The sequence below is a fragment of the Neodiprion virginianus genome, chromosome 5 (genome assembly GCF_021901495.1).
Source record: "Neodiprion virginianus isolate iyNeoVirg1 chromosome 5, iyNeoVirg1.1, whole genome shotgun sequence".
In the NCBI taxonomy this organism is placed as follows: Eukaryota; Metazoa; Arthropoda; class Insecta; order Hymenoptera; family Diprionidae; genus Neodiprion; species Neodiprion virginianus.
In genome coordinates this window covers 15,931,616-15,952,699 of record NC_060881.1, presented here as the reverse complement: position 1 = coordinate 15,952,699, position 21,084 = coordinate 15,931,616, and the positions used below count along the sequence as shown (strand labels likewise).

The following is a 21,084-nucleotide window of genomic DNA, read 5'->3' as shown; positions in this document are numbered from 1 at the left end:
TACTTTGGCCACTTCCTCCTGGAGTAGAGTCCCATTGATAACTGAGACATCGAAGTAGGCTAGGGACAGACTGCTACACCTATAACAAAAGAAACTAAGACTCTATTCCGTGGAGATCCAATCGTTACCCTGAACCCGTTTTAGTTTAATTCTAGGGATTGGATCGTTTTCCCTTGGTCCGGTGTCGTATTCGTAGTACGGTTTGGTATCATTCAGATGGGTCTTCCAATAAGACGCTGTGGAATCATCCGCGGTTTTCTTGTAAGTGATATTTCCTTTTTGTTCGTTGATCTCGACGACGACGAATGGTCCATTCCAAATCCTTTCCAAGGCGTTCTGTCGCGTATGGTTCTTGATCATTACTTTATCTCCCACTTGATATAAAGGAGTTTGTCGTCGTGTTCCTTGGTCCACTTGTTTTTGGTTTTTCTCTCTGGATTTGGTAAGCCAGACCAGAGCTTTCTCGAACCGTTCCTCCCATTTTCGTATCCACAACATTTTCTTACTAATCACGGTTTCCAATCGGTTTTCGCGGAAACCGTCAGGATTGTTGGCTTCGTGACAGAACATGAGGTTGTGAGGCGTTTCACCTGTTGATTGATGAACGGAAGTGTTATAGGTACGTGCCATTTCTATTAAAATCTTGTCCCAAGTGTGTATTCTCTCTTTGCAGGCAGTTCGAATATAGTCTTTCAAGACACTATGCATTCGTTCTATAGAGCCGTTCGACTGCGGGTGATATGCAGTTGTGGTGATATGTTTGATATTATAGTGTTCGAGAAAGGAATCGGTCAGCTCGTTACAAAACTCCTTTCCCATGTCCGTCAGGATTACTTTGGGGCACCCGAAGTTACCTATCCAGTACTCTGATAGAGCCTTGATAACTTCTGTCGCGGTTTTGTTCGTAAGTGGGGCACATTATGACATACTGCAATTATGACATACTGCTTGTTGTTCATGGGCGGTCCGATGTGTGTTACAGGTGTGGCATTCACATCTCTGGAGTTCTTTATCTTCATCTTGTTCCGTTTCATCGTGGTGGTGGACAGACGCTGGTGGTCGAGGAGTTGACCTTGGCGAGTTCGTCGAGGTTCTTTGTTGTACTTGGAATCTTCGCGTATCTGATGCGCTGCCTGGCCCGTAAATTTGGGACTTGTTCCAAAACGTGGGTTTCGAGGCTGTGTCGTTACTGTTCATCAGCTGTTGTTGATGCATTCGGAAATTCAATTCCTCGCCTTCGGCTTCTTTCGCGGCCTTCTGGGCTTCTAGTAACTTGAAGTACTGACGGTTTTTGACTTGATGGAATATCCTCGGATTAAGTCCGTACAGATAGTACTGGCACACTCTATTTTCGAGGTCTTGAAGATTAGGATCGATGTTCGCTCGTAGTTGTTGATTCGAGAAGGCAGCTACGAGGTCTTGGTAGATCTGATTGAATTTGAGATTGTAGGCGTCCACAGTGTCGCCCTTTTGGCCTGTTCTGCCAAGCTCCATTTCCAATGTGGTGGCACTTTTCTCGACAATAACGGCTGATCTTATGACTTCGAGTAAAGTTGGGATTGTACGAGGTCTCCTCTGGTTGATGGTCTTCTGAAGAGCTCCTCCTGTCTTCAAGCTGATTACCATGCTCAAAAACGGGAAACGTTGGGTTGGCATAACTACCATATCGGCGGCTTTTACTTGCATGATCCAAGCGTGTACGTCTTCGCCTGCTTTCCCTTCCAGTCTGCAATCAATCATCTTAATGGCTTGAAACGCGGGTAGGAAATCTTGTGTCGCATAGGGCTCGTCCGCTGGGCGATTTGGTTCTCCGGGGTATCTTCCGGCAGCATCGGGGCGTAGGCTGACATCATTCAAGTAAGCTTCTGTTCGTGCATACGGGCCTGGGTCTCTTGGATTCCGAGGGGAAGCATGTCTCGGGGTGGCGTAGTTGCCGGTAGTTGAATTCTTGTTTGGTTTCTTCGCGCGAGTTCCTCAATGTTCCTCATTATCTCTTGCTGTTGGCGTAAAGCTTCGGGATCACTCAGCAACTGGGACATACTGAACGTTACAGTGTCCGGACGACGATGTGGTAAAGTAGCAGACATTTCCAAGGCTCTTCGAAGTTCATCCTCTTCTTGCTGTTCTAGACGACGACGCGAGACGTTGTTACGGGTATTGCTACCAGTACCTCGTGGGATTTCGGGATCCGTCGGACCATTAGGCCACTGTGGACTAGGCCTTGGTGTAAGGCGTACGTTCGGCATCCGTGATAAACGTCGGCTTTCCTCGAGAACGCGTTGCAGTGTCGAATCCGTATCCGACAAGATATCATGGTTTACATTGGCTCGCGCGGTGGAGAATCGGTCGTTTTCTAATGAGCGATTTTGGTGAAGGATCGGTATTGGCATCGCATTTATACCTTGATGGTCCGAGTCTGAATTGGCTGGGGAGCCCACCTCATTGATGCGCGGTGTCGGTGGCAGCAATCGGTTTTGAGCGAGCCCGTATAATGCCGAGTAACGTGGTGGGTTTGTTATAGTTGAGGGAGCTATCTGAGTAGGACCTTCCACCTCTGATTCAACGAGACGCGCGGTATCTAGTTGAATTCGCGGTATCGCTCCGGTATGGTTTCCGGGCGGTCTCAAAATATTAGAAACATTCGGATCATCGCTAGTTGTTAAGCGATAATAGTTATTGATTGCTTCTCGATTGGTATTACTATTTGTAAGAGCATCCTCTTGACGGTTTTCTTCGGTTAATTGGTTATTCGGTTGTTGCATTTCCTGAAACATTTGGTTGGTGACGCTTTCAAGCGTGTCTTCGGGACGCGGAACTGTTTCAGAGTTTCGATTTATTTCTACATTATTGCGACGAATGAAGTCGTGTTCACGGCGTTCTTGATTTCTCAATTGAATAAAACGGGTAACCTCTTCTATAGGCAAATCTTCGCGGCGAGCAAGTTGACGCGCAGTTAACCTCTCTCCGTTTAATTGCTCTAGACCAAGACGGTATCTGCCCATTGCCGTTAAATCATTACGTTCGGTGGCTTCTTGTAGCCTATTCACAAGCTGAGTCATGTGGTTCGTCAAATCCCAAAATCTCTCTTCAAACCGGGATTCAGAAGTGACGGATTGTCCATCTTCTGCAGTCTCAACAATAGTGGGAGGTAATGCCGATCTCCGGTCATTGTTTTCGTTCACGTCCATTGTGAATTTATTTTTTTTTTTTAAATTTACCTTGAGTCAAGCTTTGACTTTATTTATTTAAATGATTCAAGTTTGACCATCAAATTCTTAGTATCGATCACGATTTGTCCTTCGATAAGTTTATGGTGACTCGAGTAAGTAACAAAATGCTTGTACTTACGCCAGGAGTAGCCAAATTGAGGTGTGAAGCATCACACTCGAAGATCGTGGTAGCCGTCGGTACGAGGCTTCGATGTCCTGGAGTCTCTGACAGGCACCGGGGGCAAGAATATAAGAGCGGTTCGAGTCTGAGTGTCCTTATTCTCACTTCACTTCACTTAGACGGTTTAAACGCGAAGTTTATTGTATCTAAGGAGTGCAGAATTTTATACTTGCTTCCTTTCCAATAAATACACAAGTTCACTATGGGAATTGTCCAGTGTAGAATCAGGCGGTCTACACTCAGTCCCTGGTTATCAAGCGGTCTACACGCAGTCCTTGATTGTCTACGCAAGGCGGCCTTTCACTCTATCCCTTGCTAGGTACAATTCGTAATAATTACTTATAAAGGCGTAGCCGAAGGTTCGCGCGTGAATTTATTGGGCTTATGCACTCACTTCCAAAGTTCGTCACTATGATCCGGCCGTTTGATACGCGCGCCGCGTTCGTTGGTTTAAACCAGATCCTGGCAGGATCGCCAAATTTGTCATGCAAATATTTCGCAACGATTATATATGTATTTATATGTTTATTCAAACAGAGAATTGAATGATAATTGATAACAAAAAATGGTAAAAGGAAGTGTTAACGTTATATTATATTAAATTAGATGTGCGTTACGCCTGGAAGCAGCATTGAGACTGCTCACACGGCCTCTCGCCGGGCTCGGCGACAGTGCATATGAAGTGCATAATCGCGTAATTTGAGCACTGCTGCCGATAAGAAAGCCAAGCGCATAAGGCGGGCTACGCTGCATGATAAATTTTGCACTCATCTAAATGATCCCCGGCATGTTCCTACGAGAGGATATAAACTGTTACATTTCATTAGAAATATTCCAGCTCCATCACAATGTCCTACACAATCACACCTTATGCATGGATAGGGCCCCACACATATAGAGAGCGCCTCTGTAAACTTGGCAACATCGCAATTTTTCAGTATATAGTAGCGTCCAACGTGAAAGTGTCAGAGTTCTGTAAAGTTATATTTGTTCTGTGAAAAAAAAATCTTGATAATGGCAACCCAAACGCGATTCAAGGGTCAGTTTGTGAAGAAAAAAGTGCTCGATAAAAAACTAAAAGCAGTTTCCGCCATGTGTCGAGCGAATGCCGCTAAACGAGAGGACAGTGGACATAAACTCCATGATCGGCAACAAGAATTTGCTGTCGAAGGGCGCCGAATCGTCGATTTAGAATATCTGGCCCAACAATTGAAGTGTATTCGCTGCAAAAAAGATATTTTAGTGAGGAAAGCGGTGAAAGAAACGCGAATGGGATTGAACTCAATTCTGCACATTGCCTGCGACGAGTGTTGTTCTATAACCGAAGTACGCACAGGCAAAACACACGTAACGTTGGAAAATAAGACGCACGCTGATGTGAATACGAAAGCTGTATTGGGTGAGTTATTTTTTCAATTGTGCAAAATATAGAAATTAATTCGAAGAACGGATTCACCTGCCAAGGATATGCCTAATATCAAAATGCATTTTACAGGTGCAGTTCATTCTGGCATTGGAGAAACGGCGTTGAAAAAATTATTGAATTGTTTAAACATCCCAACCATCGGGTCCCATGTTTTTAAAAGGATATGAAAGAGAAATTGGACCAGCATTGTAAGCTGCTGCGAAAGATTCCTGCCGTAGAGCTGCTGAAGAGGAAAAGAAATTAGTTATAGAGAATATGGAAAGATTGTGCCAGGAATTGTAAGTTTTCACAACAATCTAATATTTCTATAACAATCCTACATCCCAGTGGATAAGACTGAGACGGCGCAAGAGCTCTCACTAGCATCTGAGTTCATTCGCAGTGTCACCTTTGCATACTGGAATGCAGGATTGCTATAGATTTTTTCCAGCGCCTCGACACCAAGTATTAACTTGCGGTCAAGCTGCTATTGTGACTTCAGTGTTTATTGTTGAGAAAAAAAAACGTACGTGTAATTTTTGCAAATGTGACTTATCTCAATAATTAACTCCACGGTGTCTGTTATCGTAATGAAAATAGTTATCACGGCATACAACACCGTAAGAAATTTTGTGAAATAAATTTTACTGCTGCGTCAGGAATCTAGATTTTGTGTCATCGCAGTCAACATTCAATGCAGCGAAATGATAAATTCTCACTGCGGTGACAGATATTGTAGAGGAAATAGTTATGGTATACAACACTGTAAGAAATTTTGTGAAACCAATTTTACTGCTGCGTCAGGTGAAATGATATAGATTTAGTGTCATCGCAGTCAATACTCATTGCAGTGAAATGATAAATTCTCACTGCGTTGAGCATAACATTTTATCAGCGTGGCACTCCATCTCCCTTTTTATAAATCCCTTATTGTAATTATATTAAATTTGTATATAGCGGTGAGAATCAAATCCATCTGTAAATTGATATTTTTTTAAATAGCAAATATGGTTATACTTGATATTTTGAAGAATTTGTAACTTTTTTATGTATATATATATATATATATATATATATATATTCTATTTATTTGTATATTCACACACACGACCATAGTATATATGACACAATATACATGAATAGTACACAATATATACGAATAAATAAACGAAATTTAATTGATTAAAAGAACAAATTTATTTTCCATCCTTGTCGTAATTATTGAAACCTACGAAAAATTTTACTATCGCGGCTTTTACGACGCGCGCATCTGTTCCCTGCCGACGTACACTGTTGCCGTTTCGTCACAGCTGATCGTATCTCCGTTCCCCGTCGCGTAAGATTGTTCATTTTCATTAATCGATATCTTCGAAACTAAACGGTGAAAAATATATATATTTTTTTTAAATTAATCCTACAGTAGTGCTCAACACGCGAGTGATTTTTCAACGAAGTCGTAAGATCCGTTCGGGAGCTATCATAAAAAATGTATTACAAAGTCCGTCAATTTGCGTGTTAGGTATAGGCCGCGCGTGCAAAAAGATCGATTTTTAATTGCAAATATCTTCCAAACGGGACGGTAAATCGGTTTCAAATTTTGTGAGTCGGTCCATGGAGGTTGTTTTTACACCATACTAAAATTTCAGGCCGTTCCTAAGATTTGGACAAAACTACAGAACTACCAACTTTTTTGAAGAGTGATGTTAATTAATCCCAATTTTAAATTAAATATAAGAAACTAACGACTGATATCACTTAAAGATGGATTTACCGGTTTTTTTTTTGTAATCAAATCTTGATCGATTATATATGGATGGTTTCACGTTGAACAGTTTATGGGATCGTCTTAGTGTGAAATTTTCAAAAAATTGTTTTTTTTTTTTTGCATTATCGTATAGTATACACTGTTCTAAACATTCTCTCAAATTTTTAAATCGAAATTCAAATTATTACGGTCGCTACAGCGTTTCTTGTAGAAAGGGAACGGTTTTTCTACCTGCGCGTGTACTAAGGTGCTTAGGTTCTATAACCTTGCAGAATAAACTGTCCAAGCATTTCAGTTCGTTTTTGACATCCACCACGGATAGACGTACGAGAGAAACCCCCAAGAAAAAAATCAAGACCTGGCATCGCCGATTGATCGTAAGTAAACGATTTATATAAACTTTTCCAACTTCAATCTTTAAACGCGTTTTTCTCAGAATGGTGTTTTTCAAAACGGTTTCCACTCTCAAAGGAAGAGTTTTAAAGATATCTAGTTCCAATTTCGGGAGAACATTTTAAACGTCATTCTTTATCGCGCTATGGAAGCTTTTTTTTTTTTTTTGAAAACTTCCTATTTTTGTTTACGAAAAACTGTCGAAAAAAAGGGCCACATTCGACACTTTTTGTTCAAACCGCCGCCATTTTGCCAAATTTGAAAAAAAAATCCCTCCATAGCGCGATAGCGACTTTCCTACAGATCAATAATCTTTTTGAAATTTTTTTTTCAGATCAAAATTGCGGCCGTCATCGTGGAAACCGTGCAGCACCTTTTTTTCACGTGAAATTACAACAATTTATACAACAATGATGCACTCAATAAATAAACTTTAAAAAAATAATTTTGTATTCTTCATAAACGTATTTATTTATAAAAAAAAAACCGGACCGATTAGTTTATTTGAACATTAAAAAAAAAATTCGCGAAAATCAGTGATTTTTCGGAGGGTCACACTGAGACGATCCCTTATCACTCGAATGAATGCGTTAAAGGTCGATGCAAAAAGTTTGGACACGTGCAGGCTTTGCAGTACGATATCTCTGTCAAAAAAAAAAACATAGAGAACAGGTCGTAAGACCTTTCGGAAATTTTAAGAGTGTGCAGCTTTTAACAATCCATTGGCCTTTTCTGAGACAAGATTCTGACGTTAACATATCGCCAGCAAAGGTTGAATGTCATATTTTTTCAATTTTTCAATATTTTTCAGACCTTTGCCGTAATTGGAAAATGATGTGGAAAACCGCCCGTCTCAAAAATCCTTGCTTTAGAAATTACTTATCTCTCTATCTAATAAAAAAGTTTCAAACAAATGAACGTAGAAAAAGATTATAATAACAATAGTAAAAAAAAGATTATAATAACAATAGTATACGCATGAAGTTGGCGGTGGGATGAGATCCCGAAAACAAAACAAAAAGCATCCAGCAAACCCTTTGACAGCTGTCATCGGCTGTTTATGACAGTCTTTGACAAATATCTTTATAAGTATCTGTTTCTGACGCGCAAAAAATGAACATGCAAACGAAAATTATCAAGATGATTCCCGACGGGAATTGTCTTTTTCGCGCGTTGGCGTATTGTGTATACGGCACTCAAGATCGACACGCAGAGGTGAGACTGAGTATCGTTTCAAATATAGTGGATAATTGGTCTACGTTTGCGGGTTTTATTACAGGTAATGAGTCGAACGGTGCTGTGATTAGGTCACCTGGTGATTACAAATCACATATGAATAAAAATGCAATATATGCAGCTGCGGATATTTTCAAGATATGTTCAATCGTGTATCGCGAAGAACAAATTCATCCACACCGGATCGGATCACAAAATGGAACACAATTCTCGCTACTCTTCACCGGCGACGGAGGAGTGGACACTTTGATGTCTTGCAGAACCAAAATAAAATCCAGATAGTGAGTAATAAGTATGAAAAGTAACAATCAAATAATAGTAAATCTAAATATATCAGCAAACAGTCAAAAGGACAGCCAGGATTTACGATGAGAATGGAGAAAGGAGGAGTTTCAAGCAGCAGACAAGGCGATGAAGATAGTGGATGGTCGGAAGTATCACAAAAGAAAGAGGAAAATAAAATTGTAAGTGAGAAGAACCAAATAAGCCATAGAATAATATCCATCAAATATTCGTATAACCAGGTAAGAGGGCGACCAGGATCGATGTTGACCTCAAGAGAAAGAGGTGTTTTGCGGAATGAACAGCAACGCAAATATAGAGAAAAAAATAATATAAAGAAGGTGATTTTGGAGAATAACTGGCAGAGCGGTAGCAAAAATAATTCAGCAAGTCAAGGAGATAGATCGATATCAACAGAGAAGGAACACCAATTTTCAATCAACGAATGGAAGCTTAGATTGATGAAAAAAAGAAAAGTAAGCACAGAAGGAATTGAAGTGGACAGCAAGTGCAGACCTGTCATCAAATCAACATGAAGGAATTCGTCTGTCTACTAGACAATGCGTAAGGAAATAGTGATGCGCGAAGCGCCGAACAACGAGGCGCGTAGCGCCGAGATGGGGTTGGCGCGCGAAGCGCGCAGGGGCGAAGCCCCTAGTACTCATTAAACTAATGTGATTCGAAATTATGAGGAGCTTCGAAACTTGCTTCAAACAACCAAGTCCTCTTACAATTAGTCCTCAGAAGATTGAAAATGAACGGGTACGATCTTGGGATCGTATAGAGCTATCAGGCGAAGCTGAATATTTAGAAGAGTGAAATGAAAATCAACACCATCTAGTTCATTGAGATTTTAGTAAACAGTACTGCACGTGCAAAATACTTATCTCCTTTGGAGGATACGTTCATATTGAATAAAGGAAGAGTGCTCGCATGTAAGAATGGCGAAAACTGATCCAGAGATAAGGTATTAGGCCTCCGTACAAAAGTAGTCGAACAGCGCTGGTACATTATACTGTAAAATTGTTACTTTGTTACTCGGCCGCTCTCCCTGATCCCGATACACGCGATCGTTGCTCGAGATGCGCCGCACAAAAAAGCGGGTAGGTATAGGATTTCGGTCTGCACTCCAAGTGCAAATAGACGCATAATACCCATTGCCGTGCCGCTTATACGTCGCTCGCAAACAGTTTGGCCGCTGCGCTGTATTTTCTCGAGGCGCCTAGCAGATCACAGGCCCGGTCGTGAGCTGCTACCTCACCCCACTCACTGTATGTGGCCCGGCAAACACACCGGCTTGCAACTCGCTACCTGCACATTTTTTACACAATTACACGGTTCGTACGCTTTTTGGAATCTGAAATTCCCTGACTTTTCCAGATATTCCAGCCTGAAAATACAATTTTTCCAGTAACCTTTCACGAAATATGCCGCTGATTAATGACAATTTTTTTACACATTAATACTCAATATTACCTAGTAAATATCTTTCTGTCTGACCATCTATGTACAAACAACAAACTGCGATTTTCTGTAAGCGAAAAGATGAAAGAAGGTTGAATTAATATAGGGTGTCCCTAAATTGCCTCCCACGGACTAGCCAGCATGATACCTCGTTAAAATCCAACCGAGAATTTTTTTTCCGGAAGCTCGTCCGACGCATAGTTTTTGAATTATAAGCGATAGCGCTAGGCCAATCAGAGTGCACCATTTCATCTGGATTTGCCGCCACGGAAATTGCTGTTTTGTTCGTCTGGGTGAATTATTATTATTCGTTTACGAATTAAATATCGGCACCTCCCCTCTCTCGCTGCTGTACCCCTTATGCTTGAGGATGCGATTTCTGTCTACACACACAAGTGTGCGCCCATGGATGTGCGGCCGGCTGCGTGTGCCGCGGCAACAATACCGAGGTCAGCGCCCGAGAAGGGGTACAGCAGCGACAGAGGGGAGGTGCCGATATTTAATTCGTAAACGAATATAATAATTCACACAGCGAACAAAACAGCAATTTCCGTGGCGGCAAATCTAGATGAAATGGTGCACTATGATTGGCCTAGCGCTATCGCTTATAATTCAAAAACTATGCGTCGGGCGAGCTTCCGGAAAAGAAATTCTCGGTTGGATTTCAACGAGGTATCATGCTGGCTAGTCCGTGGGAGGCAATTTAGGGACACCCTGTATATTTATTCAAAATAATATTATAACTTTACAGCTCTATTTGTTTCGCAATAATAAAAAAACTGAAATAGGTAACGACCTTACATTCAAATGTTCGACTAGTAACTGCAGCTACTTCATGAATTAAAAGACTAGCATAAAATATTTCGATATCACAGAATTAAAGGAATACCACTTATGAGAAATTAAAATAGCCGAACACAATAAATTAAATTTTAGAAATGGCACGGATTTGGTCATCCAATATCTCGGCTTCTTTGTGTGCTTCTGCCATTACTTTTCGTTTCTTTGATTGTAATTCTTTTACTATCTGGTTCGCTCTCTTTCTCCCGTTTTCTTGACGTTTTTTTTCTGTTACCTCTTTTTTCTGATTCTCAACCCTGGTTAAAATTCCATCAGAAACAGACAGAAGACGAATCCTGTCTGAATCGAGTGTGTTTTTGTCACGGTAATTTCAGACAGAAGCAGTTGGATATGCCCGTTCTTATACGCATCTATGTGCAACAGCAGACAGAATTCCTATCCACTCGTGTCCGATTCTATACGCATTTTGCTATTAAATGGACAGAATTTTTATCCGCATCTACCGGTTTTCTATACGCAGACGTTGTCCACCTGGAATAACGCGCAGATGGATTCTATCGGTTTCTAATGTACCTCTATCAGCACTGGTTTAAATACGGTCCACAGATGCATTCTGTCCGCATCTATGCGCTGCTGATGAACTATTTCATTCCGTCTATTTCTATCAATGTATCTACCCTGGTGTTGCCCATGATCACGTACGTATTGAGAAAATAGCAGTACCTTTGGAATGACAAATCAACCCTGAATTACTTTTTTGGTTGAAAATCAAAGTTTTCATCCCGTCAGTATTCAGATCATGGACAAAATGTGATTTATTGTTTTCATACAGTAATGTTCATATATGCCTACTGCCCACGTCCGGCTGACTTGTTACTGCGCAGAGACAAAAAACTGAGTCGTTTTTGGTCTTTGCGCAGGAATGGGTTAATCCAATCCCTACAAAAAATGTCGTATGAAGATATACGGTACTATCCCAATTTAGTATGGTTTTCGTATCCGTATTGTATGCGAACCTATCCGAATGTATCCGGTTCGTAGCGATTTGTATCTGGACCTATCGTAAACCTATACATTCCGATAGGTTCACATACAATGAGGATACAAAAACCATATTGAATTCGGATAGTACCTTATATCTTCATCCGACATTTTTTGTAGGGATGTGGGTAGGCATATCTGAACACTACTGCCCAGCATTTATACTAATATGCGCTATTATACATATACCAAAAACAAACTGCAAATCGATGTGAAATCAAACGTGTGACCTTGTCGTGATCGCGAGAAAGCTGAATATAGGTCCCACGGCAGGAGCAAGATCGATCACCCGATGACGTCTTTCATTTGTTTCAAGCCTGCAATATATTAACATCCACCTATGCACTGAAATAACATACATGTACATAATAAGCGGGAGTGAAGTATATACACCTAGAATGAGCCATACGTCGCAGAGATAATTTTTCTTTGAATTGTTTTTATTGCGAGAATACAAATATGACAAAATCATCCCGTGACTGTCTCTACGTGACTGACTCTCGCTCTTACTCGCTGAGTTCCTCATTCGGCGTGTGTTCCGCATCTAACAAGTATGTTGAAAAGCAGAAGTCTTCATAAGTGGCACGGTTTTCGTTTCCTACGAAGTTTACATATGTTAATCTGACGTTATAAACTGACAAACCTGTATTTTCTTCTTTATTGTCATGATCTTCAAGTATCCTAATAGGGGAGTTTCCGACATCGTCAGTAATGTTGGAGTTGGTGCCTATATCATCCCCCGCGTCTGATTTCTGATCATCCTCTTCTAGAGACAGATATAAATAATCAATATCACAGAAGCGCCAATATATGTCTATATATGTATAATAAGAATATGGTTAGTGGTAAACTCAAATGTCAACTGTAGGAAAGTGGAGATGGTTCGTACAAATGTACAACACCGATGAAATCTCATGATTATACATGCTAAGGCGATATGTAGCGCTATGGTTAAATGTATTTAATTACGTGCACTCTATCATGATCAAGTTTTAATTTACCGGGTACACTTGATGTCATCGATGATGTCGATGGCTTATCAGTCTTTTTCAGTTTGTTTAGGTCGGATATCTTCCTAGTGACGTAAAGGTTTACTTTTGATAATTCCATTTGCGTATTGAATTCAGAAGCCTTCTGTATGGCCAGTAAGCGGTGACGGTAGATATCTGTAAGAATTGGTTATATTGTGCGTAAGTTCGGAAAACGATTCGGAGGCGATTCAGTATATATGCCTGTCTGCGGGCCAAGAATGACGATATTACGAATACGCGAGCTGGCGTATAATCAGACTCATCATCATCGCGCTTGAATTGCGAAAAAGGATCACAAACAATGGTTTTGGGTAACAGATACTTAGATTGAATACGTATGCGCTATTATGCCAATAGGGTATTATCTCCGTTGTGGAATACAGGTATTCCTTACTGCATACTAACACAGTTACTTTTCCTACTCGGGTTTATCTCTGGGGATGTGTATGTATAGGCTTGATAATGTAGTCCAGATGATGAAAGACGTACCACTTATAGCGAGCATCTTTGTTTCATCCAATTTTGCTTTTGCCGGTTTGTCTTTGAATTTATTTGATTGTGTACCAGTGATACTGCTATTTTTCAGAACGTCGTATCCAAATACTGCTACGGCGATTTCCTTCACGAACATCTGATTCGACTTTGCCCTGTTGACGGCACCATTGTACGTACTATAGGGGATCCATACGTTATGTCCCAAATGAATCTGTGAAATGGTATATGGTTGACAATTAATTCATGTAAATACATTACCATTGCCTCGTCAGTGTGCAAACTTACCTTGTCGTTTGAAATATGTCCAGGTGGTGGTGCATTACAACCTTCCAAGTTACGTATGACTCCGTCATATTGTTCCGACATAACTGTGGACACGTATATACTACTCAGTGACTGATACTTATGATAATTCATTTCAGGTTTTGTTTCACGCTAAGGGGAAAATACCTCAAGATTCCAGTGACAAATTGATTATTTGGGATGAAATAGTTGAAATTAATGAATCAAACTCGAATTTATTTATTGCAATTGTAACCTAATTTTGAATAATTCCAATCATTCACTTGTTTTCGAACGATTCTCGATAATTCACTTCAACTAGAGTAAATATCTTATTGTTTTTGTGATTTTTATTCGTATTTCTGATCAGTCAAATGAGTTCGTTTCATTTAATCCAATTGTTTGTGTGATTTTGTTTTTTCTTATTTGATTTATTTCTTCGAGAATAATTATCGATAATATACTCATTGGGGTGAATATCTGAATATTTCAATCTTTCTTTGGTACTTTCTGTGTCTTCAAATGAGTTGACCTTATTTTTTTCAATTCAATTTCAATTTTCTTTCGGAGGTTCGATAATTCACGTACAGTTTTTTGATCTTGTTTAATTTTTTTTCTGTGTTAATTTTTATTATTTAATCAAGCCGCTGTAAATTCTCGTCAATTTATGGACCTATTCGTAATTCGAATCAACGAGTCACTTCCCCCTCGCGTTCAAACCAAGCAGCCGGTGGAGGGCATTCTTTGGATTACATGAAATCTGATCTGTGGTATCTTGAATATTGACAGCTATGAATGCGATGGTATCATCATGTTTCAAACAATTATTTCCCGAGAAATAGCCGAGCTAAAGATACTATACTTCCAAAATTGTATAGAAATCTACTTTCTTTTTTTTCAACGCTTCATAAACTTTGAGCACAATAAAAACTGATAAGCCGTCGTGAAAAGTAGGAAAATGAAAGTGATTCTTGTTCTCGATTGTTAGATACTTGTGCAATAGACGATCGACAGTTAGCTGATGCTTCTACAACCCGCCATATAAAAGGTAATGATTTCGGCAGGACTGACCATGTGCGGCCGCATATGTACCAATTTATAGTCGAAAAATAATGAAAACCTGCCTCTTCGAGACAGTTCAAATTGAACCGCTTTTAGCTTTCCTCCCACCAACATAGCTAAAAGCTGGTTTGAAAAACCCCTTTAACAAAATTCTCAATCAGAAAACGTAAGGTTATTGTATATTTCGAGCAATTTTCGTAGTTTCGCAAATTTGTTTTGCCACCGTGTCAGGATCCCCTCCCACCTCCCCTTCACTGGGAAATGGAGCATAACCCAAAATACCCCAGGAATTTCCGGAAACCCCCACCGATCTCTATAGTAACGATTACTCTGGTAACCAATCATCATAGTAACGATTACCATGGTACCCAATCATTATAGTAACGATTGCCATGGTAACCGTTACCATGGAAATCGGTTGCCACCATGGTAACGGTTACCATGGCAACCAATCTCTATAGTAACAATTGTCATGGCCCAGCGTAAAACCTCCTACCCTCCCCGCCCCTCTGAGCGTAACGGGCCCAGCGTGACGGACGCAGCGTAACGCGCCTGGCGTGGCGTTACACGTGACGCCCCCCACCCCAGCCCCCCACCTTCAGTAAAGAAGGTTTTTCAAACAGTCAATAATAATCGTAGTGCTGTGTAGGCTTAAGAACATTTTGAACGATCAATTACATAATCTACAATCGATTTACACTGCCTACCTTGGTCTGCATATCTGTCAAATCAATTGTCAATGAATAATGTATGCGTACCTTTGAATTCTTTGAAATACTGGATGACATCGCGCTGCAGTTCCATGTTCAGTGTTGTAAGTTCCTTCATCATTAAATTTTGACTGGCAATCGTAGTTTCATCTTTGGAACATTTCGCCTTTAGATTTTTAATCTGTTGCAAGAGGTCTGCATGACTAAGGTCATCACATCCCTGTAAAATTACCAATTCAATTACTATCATCACATATGTCATTCAGGTCCAATCCAACCATCAATTTCGTATGCATAACACAATTCAACAAAATATATATATATATATATATATATATATTTTTTTGATACGTCATTTGTTCGTTGCATCAGTCACGTAACTACATTGGAAAAGATTCACCAACTTGATTAACTACTGCGAGGTATACGTATGTATGATAGTTTTTTTTCAATATCAATGTATAGTCTACACATGGACAAAACGACGTACAGATTTGTAAAAGAATTTGTCTTGGATCTTTCTTGAGCGAATTTCTGCTGTACAATTTTAGGATTGGAAAATTTTTCATACATCGCAATAATTCTCGAACAATTTTGTGAAAAAGATGCAAGTTCCAAATAAAGTTTAGCAATTTAACACACAGTATTGAATGTCAGTGATGTCTGTGAAAATAACTAATTTGAAATCACTATACAGACGGAATCATTATTCTGGGCTTCTTTCATATCATTACGCAGTCCGCAATGGAGCCCAAACTGCTCATCGGGAATATAACGGGTACCTAATAGAATTTCAGTTCGAAATATGCGATTGAACCAATTACCGAATTCATGTTTTTGCTGTCCAGGGTATTATCGGTCGTCTTTCGTGCCGCTGATGTATTACTGTCCTTCGCCGTCATACTACTGCTTCGATTTCCCTTCTTTTTAACAGCCTGCATTTTATAATTATGAAAATGAGCATTGATTCACCGTAACAATAAGTGTGTATGAGTTACTCTATATTTACAGACGAATCGGGCTTCTTTGCAGGTTTAACTATTTTTTCGACCATTGGTTTATCTAAGGCTTTGGGAGACTGAGCGGATTTTTTACCTACATCAAGACCACTATCCGGCTGCAAATAATGTACATAGCATATACAATTACATAATCAAACATGGCTTTCATTTGAAGCACTCACCGACTGCTTGTTTTTGCTAAGTTCTACATCGTCTGGTGTCATCGCATTAGGCTCCGTCAGAATAGAGCTTTGAGCCTCTCTCACTTTATCAGCCTACATATCGTAAATGTGAAAACGAGCATGTCATTTATCATCATAAAGTGCGTATGGGTTACTCTATAATATTTACCGATGAATTGGGCTTCTGTGGTTTGGTCATTTTCTCAGCCACTGGTTCACCGAAGGATTCGTGAGATCTTGTAGATTTTTTCCCTGAACCGCAGCCGTCTGCATCCTGTAAAACATACAAATATACAACGGCTGAACGGAATAGTGCATCGTGTGACAGTGTGGAGTAGGGTCGATTTCCGTCTAGTGTGTGAGGTTGGTAGTGCGCGCCGAAGGCGAGTGCTGCTTTCACACGAGCTGGCTATCGGCCAATCTACACGTGTTGTACATGCTATTTTTCATCATTCCTGCAATAGGGGAAAATAGGATTTTAGTAACCTGTGTGGCGCGCGTAATGCAAGTGCCTCATTTTCGCCTGAGGGTAGGAATAAGGCACTTTACGCACGCTACACGTACTTCGAAAATCATACTTTAGAAGCAGATGTTGCAAAAAATATGTAACGTTAGTTCTGCATCATTAGTGGGTTGAAATATTGAAAGACGTACCTATATTTGATACAGCCTAACCTTGTCTATCAAAGACAAAAATTGGGGACAGGCCAGTGGGCCGAACTTGATCATTAAATCCATGAAGCTACTTTCAAAAAATTTACAATAGAAACAATTATTGATCGAGATTGAATTTCATATCTCATCTAAGAATCTCAATTGCAATAAGTTCCACTGATAAAGCATAGTGTGATGACTTGTAACATTCGTGCTCAGAGATATATTCAAAACTGCAAAAAAAAAAAAACAAATCTTCAAAGTAACCTACCGTAGCTTTTCGTTTAATCGGGCCACTTTTTTTCATATTCTTTTTATCATTGTGGACTTCACCAGGTTCGATATTCTCCTGATCATCTTCAATAGTGTTCACTTCATTTCCTACAGGTGTCATCGTATCTTCTGCAACGTGTTTTTGTCGAAGTGCTTCTAATTTTTCATTCAACTTTAGTTTTATCTTGTGAGATTCATGACGCGATGGTGCCTTTATGAAATAAGCGTACAATCATGAAATCATTATCTATATGGGGTACTCCAGCCATAATCATCCAAGATTTGACTCGACGTTTTTTTATTATTCTTTTTTTATAATTTTACACGATGTAGTTCTATATCGTGTACATCAAAGAAGCATCTATGAATTTTTTCAGATTCTTAGTTGGAACCGGTTTTTCAGGATAAATATTACAGACGTCGATTAATATACAACCTTCGATCTTCCTGCAACGAAGCACAGGTATTCTACGTCGAAAAACTCAACCTTTGACGCCTAGACCATCGTGGACCATATATTCACTCTTTCTACGACTTTACCTACAATTCAGATCAAAAAATCGTTTTCCAGTGCCCATAAATATTGGTGTTAGTGATCAGAGTCTACACTATGGCTTTTTCTGTTCGAAAATATCATATCTCATCCTACTGGGTTGCAAAAATTCATAAATTTTAATTTTTTTAATAATAAACTTTTTAAATCAGTATATTTCTAATAATAAACTTTTTATCAGTAATTTTCTGAACCTAATGGGATGAGATATGATATTTCCGAACAGGAAAAGCCATAATATAGACTATGATCACTAACACCAATATTTATGGGCACTGAAAAACGATTTTTTAATCTGAATTGTAGGTAAAGTCATAGAAAGAGTAAATGGTCTAGGCGTCAAAAATTGAGTTTTCTTTACACATGCATGCGAAATCCTCGTTTGCCCACCGCTAGGAGGCACCCAAAGCCCGGCCTTCGCGCACCGCGCGTGAGAATAATTTTTCCTACCATCAGGCGATGCGCAAAATACTTTGCCCACCGCAAGCGGTGGGCAAAATGTTTTGCGTACCGCCTAGCGGTAGGCAAAATTTTATTCTCACGCGCGGTGAGCTGAAGCCGGCTTTCGCTGCCCCCAAGCACTGCACAGCGCGGACTTTCGCATACATTCACAAAGAAAAATAGTGTTCGATACGCGAGGCCAAACTCGCTTCTTGCGCACTACTCGTCTGAAGGGCGCACGAAGCCTCGGCTTCGTGCTGCCTTCAGACTCGTACTGCGCAAAACGCTTGTTTGCCCTCTTGTATCGAAATATACTATTTTCGACGTGGAATACCCGTGCTTCGTTGCAAGAAGATCGAAGGATGTATACTAGTCGACGTTTGTAATATTTATACTGAGAAAACGGTTCAAAGTAAAAATCTAAAAGAATTAATTCATAGATGCCATGACATACACAACTCCTGCCATGACACTCCTTTGACATACACAATATAGACCTCCATCGTGTAAAACTATACAAAAATTATTAAAAAAAACGTTCAGTCCAATCTTGGGTGATTATGGCTGGAATGCCCCATATACACCTTTGTGTAGGTGCTGCAACATCTGGTAGTAAACAACAACAACATCGTCAGCTTCATATCTATATGTACCTATATACCTTTTTCGCACGTTTAGCTAATGCGTCGGAGTCTTCTGAAGATATTTCCGAAGCTGACAAAATCAAATTCGAAGGAGGTGCAACTTGCCTTTTCTCTCCACTTTTCGCTCGTAATTTTTCAATAGTGTCTGAAAACAGAATAATCAAACGTGTTCAAAATAGCACACCATCCTATACATTATATTTTCACTCTGGTTTGTGATAATGATTTAAACATGAATTATCGTGAATTCTTCAAGTGACGATCATAAATAACTACTGGCAATCCAAATTTGTTCCATGTAACGTTGGATCATTGTTCGGATGTCGAAAAAATGCGAACTTGTTAAGCATTGAGCAAGCCCGCTAAATATTGCTTTTGAAAAAAATAAACTTGATTTTTATGACAAAAAAAATGACTTTCCACTGTCTAATAATTTCTTGATAATTCATTGCGAAAGTATGTAATGATTTCGTTGGTCAGTTTTCGAGTACATCGAAATCCTGAATCAAGGGATCAACTGAAATAACCGACGGAATAACCAGAATAACAAACCTTCGAAGTGAAAAATCTAATTTACAATAAAAAATTGATGAAAAAAAGTATAATTTCATGACATATAATGTGAAATGACAAAGGAAAGTTAGAATAAAACAAGAATGATTTGAAATACATGAATTAATTTCTATTATTTCAGCATTGAAAAAAAAACATGTTCAGCTGACTGGTGCATGTCGAATCATAAGTTATTTCCCCCTTTTAGAGAGGTGTCAAAAGTCTGAAAAATTGTGTCAATGCTCCTAGCTCATCCCCAAATCGGCGGTATGAATTTTATCATCAAACACGAATATTTACTGTCGAAAATAAATAGACAATTCATGCGCACCGCCGTCTTTGACGCTCAGGGCGGCGGTGTCCTTTGATACTTTCTTTCAAATGTTAATATACGCGTATATATGATGGGAATTAGGATAATATATCGCTCATATAAACATTTGAGGGCCTGTCGTATAGTTCTGCGAACAATGAGGATTTATCGATTATATTAACATTTTTTTAACTTCACTCGAAGTTGTATTTTTCTCATTTTATAGCGATAAAAAAAAATATACCATAATTGTAAATACTTGCATAATAAGTAACGGAATGTATGAATTATCAAACGTCCGGAATATAAAAAAAATGAATGAATTTCGGTTTTCTTTGTGTATAATTATTTAATATATATAGGTCTAATTGGTAATTCAATTAAAAAATCTCACTACAAAACATCCGTTCGGCATATGTAGTATTATTCTCAGACCGATGATATGGCTCGCGTATTAGAATATATAACCCGATAGCTGATAAATAATGGTGTTATTTATTATACACTTACCGTCAACACAGAGTATGATAGCCTGGCAGTATGAGCCTGCAGGTCCACACTTGATATTATAATACTTTCGATGATCGATGTTATCGGCATCAAAGTGATTAATTTTTGTCACGGGAACAATGTTTTTCATATCGTGACGTGAACATTGCACTTTGAACTTCACCAACGCGAACATTATCCCCAGTAGCTCCGCGCTACGTGTTGATATTGAACAAACACTGTATGCCGGTGTAATAACTTAGAAATTGTCTCGTGTTATTATATTCACCCGTCAGTTCAAAATATACACGTGGTCGTGAAGCTCGTGTGAACTACCGCGCGCGCAACTGCACACAGCCCGTGAGCCTTATGAGGCGAGGAGGGGGTATGCCGGCGTTCAGGCCCATCCACGCGTGCTACAACGAGAACGCGTCAACTCGCTAACTAGCGAGCTATCGCGTACACAGTGGTTGGCGTGAGTGGAACTGGCGTGACTACTATATACAGGTAATAACAAGTGATTATTCTAAGGTTCGGATGCTAAATAGCAGGGATGTAAATGTAATAAGGATGAAAAACAATAACGAATGATTGAAATATTCAGATATTATTTGGGCGCTTCACG

At 39.6% G+C, this 21,084-nt stretch overlaps 1 protein-coding gene across 6 annotated transcripts; it reads right to left on the bottom strand.

Moving 5' to 3' along the window:
* Positions 1-12,223: 12,223 nt before the first annotated feature.
* LOC124306079 (uncharacterized) lies at positions 12,224-17,639 on the bottom strand. Of its 6 annotated transcripts, none has more exons than XM_046766230.1 (11): positions 17,466-17,639; positions 16,710-16,814; positions 16,541-16,633; positions 16,367-16,474; positions 16,182-16,292; positions 15,406-15,577; positions 13,589-13,671; positions 13,298-13,514; positions 12,779-12,943; positions 12,421-12,543; positions 12,224-12,321 (listed from the first exon to the last, which is right to left on the bottom strand). In XM_046766230.1, the coding sequence occupies exons 1-11, from the start codon at positions 17,586-17,588 to the stop codon at positions 12,284-12,286; spliced, it is 1,338 nt and encodes a 445-aa protein (XP_046622186.1). In that variant the 5' UTR covers positions 17,589-17,639; the 3' UTR covers positions 12,224-12,283. The 6 variants fall into 6 exon arrangements, with proteins under 6 accessions (XP_046622186.1, XP_046622187.1, XP_046622184.1 ...); XM_046766231.1 differs by having other exon boundaries at positions 12,421-12,540; XM_046766228.1 differs by having other exon boundaries at positions 12,224-12,543.
* Positions 17,640-21,084: the final 3,445 nt, after the last annotated feature.

Bases quoted from the DNA above. Each gene is read 5' to 3' on its own strand.
- LOC124306079 (XM_046766228.1), bottom strand. From the start codon at position 17,588: ATGACACCTGTAGGAAATGAAGTGAACACTATTGAAGATGATCAGGAG. The intron at 16,475-16,540 runs GTGAGTGCTTCA...CATTATTTGCAG, and splicing joins TTAGCAAAAACAAGCAGTCG to CCGGATAGTGGTCTTGATGT. The intron at 15,578-16,181 runs GTAATTGGTTCA...GTAATTTTACAG, and splicing joins ACAGCAAAAACATGAATTCG to GGATGTGATGACCTTAGTCA.